The sequence below is a fragment of the Tubulanus polymorphus genome, chromosome 10 (genome assembly GCF_964204645.1).
Source record: "Tubulanus polymorphus chromosome 10, tnTubPoly1.2, whole genome shotgun sequence".
NCBI classification, from domain to species: Eukaryota; Metazoa; Nemertea; class Palaeonemertea; order Tubulaniformes; family Tubulanidae; genus Tubulanus; species Tubulanus polymorphus.
Window position 1 is genome coordinate 10,506,322 of NC_134034.1, and position 14,390 is coordinate 10,520,711.

A 14,390-nucleotide genomic window follows, 5' to 3' on the forward strand; every position below is an offset into this window, starting at 1 on the left:
CCCTCTAGTTGAAGGATTAATTACAGCCGGTGTTAAACAACTTTTCTTTATTCGCGGCTAGGACGATTTTTACGGCGATTTGTTGATTAAACTCACGTTAAAACAGCGAACGATGGACGACACGTCAAATCAGGTGAATTTCTCGTTTGATAGATGAGTTAACTTTATATCTAATTCATTATTTCATCCACAATATGTATACATCAATCAACAGAGAAGTAAAGATAAAACTGTAGTAGGCTTAGCTAGCAGTAGTTAGTTACCTAATCGTTGGTGGTAAGCTGTTTATAATCGGATGGGCTTATACCAATATGTGGTTTGTGAAATTATCCGATCGTGAAACTTAAGCACAGACCGGTTACTGACTAAGCTAGCAGAAGAAGTCGAAGAGACTCAGTCAGCAGATCAGTGTCAAATCATTGACATGAACAGATGAAAAATGATAGCTTTTTGGGTCAAAGGTTTTTGATTCTCTGCACCTTCCTGATTGATAAGTTTTAAAATAGGGAGCACCTGCTGTTTATAGGTGTCCCTGATATGGTCCTTACCTAACCATAAATAACAATTCTTCCTGACTTATTAGTGCAATAGTGAAAGTGAGTGCCTGTGTGGTACTGTAGCTAAGAACTGTAGTAGTTAGATCGAAAAATGCAATTTGTGGGGGAGGGGGGGCTATGAAAATGCTGTTATAGCTCGGGCTTGTGCGACTTTTTCTCGGGATTGACTATAATTTTGAAATATTTTTGCTTTAATTTTTACAGGTTTATTTGCTAAAAACGTTGGAAATGGAATTGAAAAGTCTACGACCAAATGCAGTGAGTTTGGACCATTAAGGCCTGAATACCAGCATCCACCCCACTACATCCACCCGCTAATTTTCTGCAAGGTTTTAGTTTTTGAAGAAATTTGCAAATCTACAAGAAGTGCTTCGATCAGGAGATAGGCCTCTGGCCTAACAGTTCCTGAACTTGATATGATATGATATATAGGCTACAGTAATTCCCCTAATCATATCCATAAAACAACCCTAATCCTCTGGACCCTCTCCCCCTCCTAACCTCTGATTACAACTCTTAATTACAATAATTTATCAGGCTTGATATCTTTATTTGAAAAATAACAACCGGACTGGTGGTTACATTCACTTCGTTTTTTTTTTTCAACTTTCTATATGTTCCCTTCAAAGTTTTATTCTCTAAAATTGTGTTTCAGAAAGTCTACAAGCAACAGCAAAATAGTGACGTATTTTTCTTAGAAAAAAAATCGCAACTTCTAGCGGAAACTCGAGGTAAAATCCTTACGAAATTTTACAGAATTCGTATTATGGTTTTTTTTTGTCGACGCTATTTCTAATTGGTTTTATTAATATATCTTTTCCACAGAATCTTTGAAATCTCTGCAGAAGGGAAACAATTCAAATTCTGCTGCATTGAAAATGAGCGTTCTCGGTTGATACCTCACACACACACACCAGAGCTGGGAACAATTTGGACTCTTCCAATTTAGCGTCATGTTTGCGAGGAACAAAAATATGACTATTGTGAAGAAACTGATTTCATTTCCAATGAGGCGGAATTAATCGGAATTCGTGATGACTTAACGTTTTAATAATTCAATCATTTTAAAGATTAAACAGTTTAAATTCATGTGCTAAAAAAATGATTGAGAATTGTAATTACTGGTTACTATTGTAGTGTGAAATTGAATTCGAAATTGTTTTGTAGATTTTATTTTTGTTGAAATAATCAAGTTTTTCTTGTGATATTGATTCTTGTTTTTTGTTGTGGCAATATTTAATGCCATATGCTTGCATGGAGCCATTTTGAAAAATAAATCATCTCAGATACAAGTCAAAAGTTCTATTCCGCATTTGAGTGCAGTAGTAAGTACATGTATATTTATTGTTGCTTTTTGGACATCAAAGTGCCCTGTGAAAGTTCTTCAAATTTGGCCTGGGTCAGCAACTGTGGTTAATCTCTGAAAAGTACTGTTAATAATGTGACCAATGAAAAACTTGGCGTCCATAATGGATTTGGCATTAAGTTTGATTTGAGGCAATTTGTTGTCTGAAAAATGAAGGTGTGATCAATTGTCAATTGAATGAGCAGAATATGAAAATCGGATGGTTTAATTCAGACTGCACAGTTTCATTTCACCGAGAACATTAGTGATGTACCACGGATCGTAGAGCGACGAGATCGCTGTGCCTGGAGACAACCACACTGCCACCAGGATGCGGTGAAAGTTTTACTACTGGTCGTAAATTCGATACCAATTAATTGAGGTACGTGGACGCAAAATATATCCCAAAAAAATCGATGCCAGCAAAAATATACTTTTTAGACAAGAAGGATATTGGATCCTTGGGGTAACAAGTTTTATTTATACTCCAAGGAGTTGGTCTTTACCCCCAAAAGCCTCAGCTACGATCCCGTGTGTAAAACTCTCATTCACCTGCACTGTATTGAGCCATATGGTTGGTGTAGCCGGCCCTATACACACACAGCGCAGGCAGTGCTTCCCTTCCTCCGACCGTGTATTGAACTCGTCTCCGCTGAATGTGCGCGTTATATTATAATAGCGTAGAGCTCCCCGAGTTCGCGTAGAGCTAGCTTAGAGCTTACACTATCGTCATTTAGCGAAACCATGGAGGTTTATTACCACTATACCGTTCTTCTTCACCACGATGTATAGCGTTAACGATATTCATACCAATAATAATAACTATATCGAAATGGCGAATTTGAGTTCGAAACAGATCGTCGCGGATTATGTGAATTACCGTTTAAAAAAGGAGGGCTTCGACTGGGCGAACTGCCCGCCCCTCCCCCCTGCTACCAGGGTCAATATTACCATGCGTCAGATAGGTGACGAATTCGAGCAAAGGTACCGGGAGGTTTTTCACCAGATGTGCGGCCAGTTGCACATCACTCCGGAGACCGCTTATCCGACTTTCAACGCCATAGCGCACGAGTTGTTTAACGACGATACGCGCTGGGGTCGAATCGTGGCCCTTGTAACGTTCGGGGGCGCGGTCGCCACCCAGTCGGTCGAGCGCGAGATGCCCGACCTGGTGGATAAAATCATTGACTGGATCGCTACGTATATCGACGTGCATTTACATTCGTGGATTATCGAACACGGAGGCTGGGTAAGTCTTGTTTCGATTCAATTGATTTTTAACAGGGATTAGATTAAACAACGAATCTGGTTTCGGTTCGGGGGGGGCGCTTTCTTGAAAATAGAAATTAGAAGAAAGACTGTAGCCCACCTATGACATTAGTTTTGGTTTTTAGCGTATAAGTACATCGAATGAATGCCTTTTGTGGATAGGTTATTTTTAAATCGAAAGATTGACGCCGATGAATAGAACTCGGGAGGTCAGTTGCTTTTTTTCGGCTAGAAATCTGGACGTTTCTTCGTTCCTTTCACAAACCTCGACTTTTTTATGAATGGAAATGAAAATGGCAGCCTTCCAAGACGAATACGCGTCGCCGATTGGTCGGCGTCGCGATCACGTGCGTAAACAAAAGCACGTGGCTATTCCATTCACGATGTTTTGGTCGGGCCGAAACGGGCCGATATCGCCGTCAAAATCCGACTCCATCCGCGTCCGAAGCGATATTCGCTCGTTTATATTTCGATACGGGTCGAATCGACAGTAAAGGGATTATTTGGGCTTCGTTTGGCGTTGTTTTATACGTTAATGTATTCGTTGACAATCCCGTTTTTCTCGCATCGAATTATGTTGATGAAGGCTGCTACTGCTGCTGCTTCATCTTGTCGGCGCGGTGTAACGGAGAACATGATTCATAAAAGCAGCTCGGCTTTCTCTCTCGTTCGATTGACAAGGGTGAATTTTATAGCCATCGCTGCTATACTGATTGAACCGATTTTAGAATATTACCAGCAGCAGCAGCACTCAGTGACTTGTGTGTGCTGTGCAGCAGTGCAGCTAGCATTCCGTGCTACATCGAGAATCTGTGCAAGCAATAATTGATCGTAGATGGAATTTACCAGTTGTAGTGTAGAGTGTAGTACGCAGGCTACCTGCAGCATTCATGCTGCATTGGACTGCATTGATAAAATAATAGAAATTCATGTACCTAAGCACTAAGAAGCTAGAATTCGGAGTTTCTTGGGGCTATTTGCCTCAATCAACTCCCTTATTTCGGGCCCAAATAATCTTTGCAGTCGGCGTGCCCTGATCTCTGTCAAAATGTTTGGTCCCCTCAGTTTTCAAGGGCCCAAACTATTCTTCCGCAATCTTTCAAACATAAATTCCATTCTCTTGCCAAGTGTCTTAGAAAATAGACGCGGGCTATTCAATGATAGCTTTTATGTCAAGTTAGTCTCGCAATAGCTAGGATTGCGACATCGCATTAAATATTTCGAATTTTTTTTTTTATTATCTTTTCTGAAAAATTCGACTAAAGTAAACACGAAAAAATACGTTTGAATTTAATTGCGAAAAAAATCCGGGCCTCCGTTTAGGATTGGAATACGGTGATATGAAAAAGACATTCCGATAACAAAAAACCACTCCTCAAAATATCCTGTTCATTTGTTCATTGGTATTTTTTTCTAGTAATAGTCATGTAAGGCTTAAGGAAATTTCTGTTGTGCTGGCCCACCGCCTACCTACCCTGTTGCCTTCTTACTTTAAAAAGGAAAAATAATAGCTAACCCGAACAGACCGTGCAGTTAAAGAAATGAACTGATTACAAATTATATTGCGGTTAACGAAATGACCCTCGGGCAAGGCATCGGATCAGGGTGGCCACTGGAAATCAGGGAAAAGTCCGGGTATTTTCTTTTCTTAAATGAAAATCAGGGAACAGTCGGGTAATTTCATAAGAAAAAAAGCTAAAAACCAGGGCTGGGTTTCATAGATGTGGAAGAAAAATAGTCCCAGGAAACATTTTGAAATTTGTCAGTTACAACCATGGTTTCTCATTGTTACTATGGTGGTTGTCACCCAAATTGACGTTTTACCCCTAGGGATAACTTTGTTACTCAGTCTATGAAACCGGGCCCGGGGATTGGTCTTTTGGCCATTTCTCCCTTTGCAATAACCTGGGTGGCCACTTACCTGAAAATCGGGGAGTAGTCGGGGAATTTTGTAAAGAAAGGTAAAAATCAGGGAAGTTTGTAGAGATTGCTAGATCACGTGTAAAATCAAACAGTTTCCTTCTATGTCTTACGTAGTTGACTGTGTTAATTGATTGGATTCTAAGCAGATCAAGTCAGGAAAAACAACGAGCACGTCAGGGAAAAAAGCAAGTCAAATGAAAGGCGCCCTGCTTTGTCATTATTTTTTTTTAGATAGTTTTTATTCGCTGAATGATTTCGTCATGTAAAGGAATTCGCTAGAGACCGGTCGCGGTCTTCGCGTCGAAACCGTGGGAAAATATCTCGATCGCTAATAGTACGATTACGTGTCGAAATATCTCGTTTAAAGTTTAATTAGACTCCCGAATAGTAAGGCATTCATTAGCAGACGACAACGACTCTCGCGAAGAAAATTCCGTTCAATCGACCTTGACACTAAACTCATTATCTATTCATGAAAAGAGAAATACGATCTTGTTTTTGAAAAACCGCCCAGTGGGCCGAGTGCTGCGAAGGAATTCTTTTGAACTTGCGACAGTCCAAAACCGGGTTACGCCATTCTCTATAGCGTTCCACCTGTTCCACCGTGGCTTGAGCAATCAAGGAGTGGAAACATGTAGGATTATATATTTGAAGGGATTGATCGTGAATAATTGGAATGCGGGCACTTTATTTGAAAAGGGTAGACTAAAAAATGCAAGGGTTGCGAGCGGTGGGGGTTCGGGCGGTCCTCCGCTGAAAATTAAGGACAAAAATTCGGGCCCATTTCGATTTATTATCGATATTTTCGAAAGTTTTTCAGCGCAAAAAAAAGCTTTTCGAGACATTTCGGAGGACAGATTCGAATTTTCAGGGGTCCGCCCGATCCAGGCCTCTAATCCGTGTCTTAGTCGAAATGGCCGCTCTGACTACGGCAACTTGACAAAATTTTGCCCGTATTTTACCTTTTCATTTGGTCGGGTAGAAAAAATTTGTGGAAAAAATTTGCGCGGCGCTCTTTTACTCAGGCGCAGTGGTCTAACCTCCCGGTCTAGTATAGCTCGGTAGCTCAATATAGTGGAGGTGGTAAATTCCCACGTGGAACGGGAAGAGGAGGAGAGTGTGGGTGGAAGTTGTTATTGGGATATTTACCTATGTATGTTATACTGGGAAACCACGGCTAAACGCTTTCACACACAGTGTTACGCGAGATGACGACGATTAGAAATCCAGTGGAGAATAAACATAAGCTTTACACATAGACATACAGACCGTAGTAGAGTCCATCTGGCAGATCTATACTAACTGTAATGAATTCAGCGAGTTGCTGATGGGCTTGTGTTCTGGCCTAACCCCATTGAAATTGAAATCGGACTCAGAAAGTCATTATCGGGTTCATTCGTTTACGGCTACAAAAATCGATACTTCGTTTCTGATTTCTGTTGAGCTGAAAATTGACCCGGCCGGCCGGCTTCCTATCTACTGAAAAGATTTTGATTTTTCGAACGTCCTTGGATCTTCTACGGACTCCGGACCAGAGTTCGACGAATCGTAGCGGAAGATTTTGGGGGTTCGGGACTCCTTCCTTCCCATCGAGGTGGCATTTTATGATTAGATTCTCTCGTGGTGGAATTTGCGTTTAAAGATCTGGAGAGCGCAGAGTGTGAACGTCGAGTCCTCGTTGAAACGTCGATAGCACTTAATTAGTTCTATAAACAAACGCTCTCTCCCCTCTATCCCTTCCTCTCTCCCCTCTCGTGCCCTCCTCCCTCCCCTCTCGTGCCCTCCTCCCTCTAATATACAAGAAAAATCAAATGTGAAACTATTCAAATACAGATATATATAATATATATATATATATATATATGCAAATCAGCAGAGCACACAGACAGCTGTGCTGTAATTCTTCTTTTCTTTTTTTTTAATTGAAAAAAAAACACGTGCCTATGACTGTTATAGTTTTATTAGTGAATCACACGCGTTCAATGCCACCTCGAGCCTGAATTTACAGCGCGAGGTCGCCGCTGCCTCCGCCGTTGACATCGGAGCCAAAGCTCGCGGGTTTCGGAAAGTTTCGGAAAATTAACATTTTTTTCCGAGGCTCCGGAAAAGGTCGAATATATATCGGAACTTCGTTTTTTTCTCGATGGCTACGGAATGGTCTCAAAATAAAATCATCGTCCTTCTATTTTAGATTTTAGGCTATATGCCTAAATGTCTTACTAATTGATAACAAACTTTGTCCATAGTATTGATAATTGGCTTTTATTTACTTTGAATTGGCCTCGGCGCATTGCCTGTTTTAGGTTGGGGCTACGTGTAGCATAAGGTTATGGAAAATTTATGATCTGAGTACGGAAACGTTATGGAAAATATAATTCGGAAACCCGTATGAACTCGGTGGTGATCTAGTATAAGCCATGCTGATTTATTACCCTGAAGGGTGTTTAGTGGTGGGCTGAGGGGACAAGAAACTTCAAAGCCCTGCTAAAACGCCTAATTCCCGTGACTTGCACTTAGTGAGTCGAGGGATGAATATGAAACTCTACACCCTTTCAGCGTCTGCTCGCAAAACCCACTTCGGCATTTTTGCACCTGACATTTTGGCAAATAGAACGAAATTCTAAATGAAAATTCTGAAAATCGAAATTCTGGCTCGTCTCCAGTTTTTTCGAATTTTAGGCAGCTGGCCAATGGCACTTCATAGTTTTAGGTGCCATCTGTCACGCTCTCCGGGGCAGCCCCCATACACGGAGAAATAATAGATAGCTCTCTTGTATTTGTCCGCCTGGGAAAACGCTTCTTAAAGTACAACTAATTATTAATTTACCGCCGCCAGAAAGAAATTCTCATAATGATGACAGTTGGTGGGGGTTCCCAGGCAGACAGAAGGTCTATTGTTCGGCATTCATAGTCATCATTTCTACGATAGATTTGTCGAAGACTTTCAATCTTCACTTTCGTTCTGTCCTTTTAATTCGAAATAGCTATTCAAATCGCGAAGATCTCGGACTGCGGTTGCTCAAAAGTTGTTTGCAGATAATAATAACCAGTGGATAGCTGACATAGCAACAATTCAAGGTTCATTGTAACTATAGTATTTATCCGCCAACTTTTGAGCAACTGGTCCCAGTTTGTTCAACGGCAAAAAATTCATTTATTACTTACCGAGATATTAATTTGACTATTTTACCCCCCCCCCCCCCTGTACGCAGAATCGGCCATTTTTTCATACATTAAGCATTACAGTACGCAATTGCACTAACCCTCCCCCTCCCTTAATGCGTACATAATTAATGAATGATCCCGAATCACAATAAAAACAGTTAACTTGTAAACAGTGAGTTTTCAAAATATTTAAAAAAGAAAAGCAATTCAAAAACTGATCCATGTCTAAAATCTACGTTCCCGTTGCTAAGGCGTGTGCGGGCACACGTCATTGTTGACTCCGATCAATCGGTCGCTTTTACGACAACAGCATCCATTTTGAAATCGACGCATCTCGCGGCCTCGGTTGCTGGTGTTAATAATTGAAAGCTAACACTCGAGAAATAATGAAACTTTGCGAACGCGGGCGCGCGCACAGATATCGGTGATATATCTGATGCAGCGAAAATATCAAGTCCTTGTCAACGCTGAGGGTGTCATAGTGCAAAAAAAACGGGAAAAAATCCGCGCTTGGCTATCAGGCTGCGCTTAGATGCGCGAAATGATGAAATTTGTAACGCGCGTCAATGAGTAAACGTTAATTGGAAATGTAAACAAATTGTCAACAGATGTTTTTTACTGATTGTAAATTCTACGACTTACAGTATTGTTGTTGTCTGTCGCGTTTAAAATTGGGTTCTATCTAGCGTATGATTCATATTATCATGGAGTTATCCCGCTAGTGTGTTTCCTACCATAGCATGATGGTTAGGATTTATTCGGAGCCATCCCTTTCATCCCAAGTGTGGGGGCGGCTCGAATTGATGGGATGGTTGTAGGTTTTACTCGGAGCTGTCCATTTCTCCGGTGTGGGTGGCTCAGTAATCTAGGGTAAGGTCTAGTTTTGGAGCCACCCCTTTTTCTAGTGGGCATTTCGGTGAGGTATTTAATGGAGCCATCCTTCTCGGATATGTTCAAGGATGGATATGTTTAACTCGGAGTCATCCCTTTTTCTATTAGCTGATTAGGTTTGAAAGCGATGGCAGGTTAATATGTACCTAACCTAACCATGACCCCAATCCTTAGTAACACTAGCGCCACCTAGCGTAAATGTGGCCTAAACTCTAACATTTAGACCTAGGTTTTTTATAACGGAACCACCCTCCTCGAGCGGGTACATAGCTCAGTAAGCTCAGTAATTTGGAGCCATTCTCCAGTGGTTGGCTCCGGGCCGACTTCATCTGTGGCCACAGTATCAGTCCAGACGATCAGACGACTCTGACTCCTAAAGCGACGGAGCGTCCGCACGTTAATCACCCACGGGTCCGAACTGTATTTCGTTTTATATTCTGCGTCGTCGTTTTCTACCGACGCCACGCGCCGGATCAGACGTTAAATCGTTCAAAAACGTATTGGTTTTTTTTTCTCCGTTGTTGCTCAATTTGTGACGAATCGGTGAAATTTTCGACGACGACGTCGAGGGCGACTGTCTCGTTTCTATGGTAACGTTTCACTCGACGGGTTTCTGTGTTTTGTTTTTTTCCGACGCGAACTCGGCGGCGGCGGTGTCGGTGGTTCCTGATCGCTGTGTGTGCGTCACCGGTGTTTTTGTTACACGCTGATGGTGTCATCGGTACCGATGGCGCGTGCGTCTGCGTGACGCGTCTGCTCGGTGCCCACTGACTGCGATGTCTGTTCGAGAGCGCTTTTGACCACTCTGCAAAAACTCAGCAATGGCGGCGGTCCGGGACTCTGCCGGAAAACTGCCCCAAGATACTCCCCTGCTTAACACCGGCACCAGCAACATCGCCGCGGTTCAATCTCTTCAAAATTTCAATTAAATTCGAACGAACTTAAATTTCAGCGAAATCAATACCATACACCGAGTGAGAAAGCAAATCTTATACCTATTCGACGACTTGTTCGATCAAATTTGGATTTGGAAGCGTAAAAATCAAGTTTGAATTTCATCGAAAATGAACTCATCTTCACCGCGAATAATGCAGCAGCGACTTGTTGCGCCACCTTGTGTGTGTTGCTAGTACTACATTATAGCCTAGCTGTTACTGTTGAACTCCGGATGAACATCTAACTTATCTCTTAATTGATCTCGATATTACATTCCTCAGGATCCTGTTCCAAATTATTCAGAATTAGCTCATCGAAAATGAACAGATTTCAATTCAGAGTTGCTTTAACTCTGTGGAACTGGATCCCGTTCATGGACCGGTTGCATAGTCATCGCTTAGACTCAAGACCAGTCTAAGGCCATCTTAGTTCTATAGCCAATCCAACAACTTAAGACCAGTTTTCAGATTTAAGACCACTTTGGGACTTAAGTCACAACTGTGCAACTGGCCCCAGGGGCCGATCCAGAGGCCAATTTTGAACCCATAAGGGCACTTCGATGTTCTCAAAAGGTGTACTCTCACATCTCTAAAGGGCACTTTGATGTCCCAAATTATCACACTGAATGCGCCGATTCTATTTGTAAACGAAATTAAAAACGACATTCGAAAAGATTTGATGAACGCGCACAAGTCTCAGAATTCCCGCTTAAATCCAACCAGGGCTTGGGCATTTTCCCGGGATTGCACCACATGTTTCTAGAGGACAGCTGTACCGATAAACACAACAAGTAGGATAGGATAAGCAGTCATCATCATCATAGTCACATGTTAACCACTAATAACAACTTCATGCTGTAATCATTCATAAATTACGATTAAATGAAAACAACGCCATTAACAAGAGCAGCAGTACTCTGTGTAGTGCTGACAACTGCTGACGGAATGTTTAGACCGTACGACCTAGTTCTAGAGACCCGTTCACCAGGACTGACTATTCCTGTGTTCATTCATTAAATTCCTGCGGCACAACGGCAGCGGGATACCGCGGTTATGTAACGCATTTTAACCCATTCCGGTCGGTAACGCGTTGAAAAAATGAACATCACACGCGACTACGTTTATCATTGATGCCTGGTCACATGACGCGGCGTATGATCACAGTGGCCGATAAGTCATGTGATCATGACGCCATCTATATCTAGAGAAAAAAAACGTCCCAACTCTCTCGGAACATGATATCGCTGCCTTGCAGCTATTTTTATTCGATGATTTTCTTCGCGATTCATTCAGCCCCGGTCGAGAGAGACTTCACCGATTTGATAGAAGATATGATAATAAATGTTATTTATATATAGCGCAGGTATCCTATTTCCGACTGTTCAAACGCGCTCAACTTGCTCTACTCGACTTCGGGTGGGTGCAAATTAAGATACGGCGGAACTAGTTTATTTGACGGGAATCGACGGCGAGCGCCGCACTCCCTCGGGGGGTTTGGGACCCTCCCCAAGAAAACCGTTTAGACTCGAAGCGTTTTGAAGATATTTCCAGCCAATCTTAGCGAATATTTCATATACGACAAGCCACTAAAACACAAATGATTAAAATGATTCATAAAGATCAAAGGGTTTTTAGAAGAGGGACTATTATTACGACGATCCCACACTATCTTCTTCGGAACATGACTGCGGATATTTCATGATTATCGGCGTTCATTCAAACCTCGGCTTTTTGATGAGTATGTATTGTTTATCGTCGGCGGTCCCAGCTGGGTTTTTGAGGCCCTGCTGAAATCCAGGCATATGCGCTATTACCGTTTGTAAACATGTATAGACGTGGAATGTTTTCGCAATCGCAGTTTTGAAATTCCGGGTCGAGGGATTTTCGAGGAACGGGCTTCGGGGAATGCCCGGAAAACGGATTCAGGGAATTCCTGTTAGTGAATCATCGGGAATTCCCCCTCCCGAAAGGCGTCTGTCGCTCGCAGCTCTGATTCATAAGATCGATGGTATCGCGTTTGTTGCTAGTCGAAGGTGGGGGAAAACGTGATTCAGGTTTTTCGAGACTTTCCTGACGACGACCCGGCGGGCGGTGGTCAGAAAAAAATAGGAAATAAACCACGCGCGTTATCTACGCGAATTGCAAAACTGACTGAATGACCCGATGCCCCTGTTTCGAAGGCTGACCGGAACATTAGGCGAATCTAGTCACTTTCAGATGCGTTATTTTACGTTGTCCAAATTGTGATAGATTTCTGAAAAAAAAGAACGTTTTGAATGATTGCGAACAATGAATTAGATGTCGTTTCTAGGTGATTTCAGTTCCTACACATCCATCTATCCGTCTGTCTATCTATCTGTCTGTCTGTCGGTCTGTCTGTATGTTTGTCTGTCTGTCTGTCTGTCTGTCTGTTTGTCTGTCTGTTTGTCTGTCTATCTGTCTGTTTGTTGTCAGCGTCGTATGAAATATTGATGAGTCATCGCGTTGCAGACTCTCGACGACGATCAACAGTTTTCCAATTCCGACGACGACGACGAGAGAAAAAAAAAACTCGACAAAAATTGGTTTATTGTAATCGATGTCGCTTTCGTGTGAGGGAGGGCGCCATTGTGAACCTAAAGCAGCACTCAGGTCGCCCTACGACGCGACGCAACTGAAGACCACGAGTTGTAACCGCGCTCAGGTCGCTTACAACTAGAACTAGAAGCGACCGGCAGCAACGGGATTGAAACGTTCAACGCTAATCAGTGCGCGCTCAGGTCGCCCTACGACCGTCGCTGCAATGCGCGATTCAATTGATCATGTGATCTGTTCAAAATGGCGCCGCCCATGTTCAATTGATCATGTGATCTGTTCAAAATGACTATAGTACTTCCCTACAACGCGGAAATCAGTTGCAGTAGCGCTCAGGTCGACAAAAACGCTGTACAACTAGTGGTAGTCGCTGCGACGCGTTGCTGAAAGTTCAACATGTTCAACTCATAGCGACTGGCAGTTTTTGCGTCGCCGACCCGTCGCTGTCAGTTGTAGACGCGCTCAGGTCGCTGCGACTGGGAAAAAACCAGTCGCTGACGATCGCTGCCAGTTGCTCGAACCAGTCGCTTCTAGTTGTAGTTGCAGTTGTAAGGGCGACCTGAGTGCCCCTTAAAACCCAGTGTTCTACACAACACGTTTTAGAGGGGTGGCCATCATTTTTACATCCGCCCCTCTGAAACCCCCCCCCCCCTATAAAATAACTGCTGCCCCTACCAGAGAGTGGATGTCAATATTTTATCAATTCTGATCATTGCTTTAAAATGTAATGAGCAAATGTGAAAAATAGAAGATTACACAAAAATGACGCTCAAATTTTCTGTATATTTTTGGGGGGGAGGGGGGGTCGAAAGCTACTTCAGCAGCCACGATGTCATACACTAAACAATGAATGCCGCCTGTTTAGATTTCCAAAATATTGAGAACACTGAGACCCTAGGTCTGTTGTTATGCGATCGCAGCTGTAGGGTTCAAGGTGGATCTAGGATTCATTGAAGGGCGCTGGACCTAAAAATCGTAATGCATATTTATGTGAAAACAGCGGATTTGGCAGCGCGAAACGGAGATTCCGGTGGCTCTCCAACACTAAAGGACAAAAAGGAGCTCTTCTGGAGCTTATCAAGGGCAGGCCCTTTCCGATTAATTTTGATCGGTCTTTTAAAAAATGTTCTTCGTTTTTTGTACAGGGCTTTTTCAAGGGCGAAATATTCGAATTCCGAAAAGGGCAGACGCTGTCCTCGCGTGGAGTGAATCCACCCTCGGCGCGTTTACCTGGGCAACCAATCTCTCTGTTGAGACAACATATGCAGCGATTATCTCGATTATCTTTATCTCCGCTCGTGCGCGCGCGTACTGCGCGAGATTTTTTCTAAGATCGCCGGGTCGGTTACCGTCTGACCTATTTGACTGCAGACATTGTAGGCAAGCGGGTAACAGCGGGAGGGAGACAGTTACCTTGACACGGTTTTACCTTGACGTGGTTTTTTTCTCATTTCTAGCGCGAGCTCTTCAGAGGTGTCTGTGTGTGCAGTGGTGTAGTCGTATCAGGGCCTCAGCGAGCTTATCATTTGATTTTAATTTTAGATAGATTGCTTAGCGATGAACTAATATCAATTATTAGTTACGAATTGAGTATAAATCGGACCCAGTTCGGTAAATATAAAATCCCACAATCATTGAAAGACCCCAAATAACCCGAACTAAATTACTAAAAATATTTCAGGGTGGTTCTTACCGCCCTTTTACAGTCATCGCCCCTCCTCCCACTCTACA

At 42.8% G+C, this 14,390-nt stretch overlaps 2 protein-coding genes across 2 annotated transcripts in view; both read left to right on the top strand.

The window, feature by feature from the left end:
- Positions 1-21: 21 nt before the first annotated feature.
- Positions 22-1,833, top strand: LOC141912286 (ASNSD1 upstream open reading frame protein-like). The gene is made up of 4 exons (XM_074803527.1): positions 22-133; positions 762-815; positions 1,213-1,288; positions 1,383-1,833. The coding sequence occupies exons 1-4, from the start codon at positions 113-115 to the stop codon at positions 1,451-1,453; spliced, it is 222 nt and encodes a 73-aa protein (XP_074659628.1). The 5' UTR covers positions 22-112; the 3' UTR covers positions 1,454-1,833.
- A 769-nt stretch (positions 1,834-2,602) lies between these two features.
- Positions 2,603-14,390, top strand: part of LOC141912285 (apoptosis regulator Bcl-2-like) — a 35,113-nt gene continuing 23,325 nt past the window's right edge. The window contains exon 1 of the mRNA XM_074803526.1: positions 2,603-3,151. Within this exon, the coding sequence (XP_074659627.1) occupies positions 2,687-3,151 (465 nt within the window). The 5' untranslated portion in view covers positions 2,603-2,686. The remainder of the gene's footprint in view (positions 3,152-14,390) is intronic.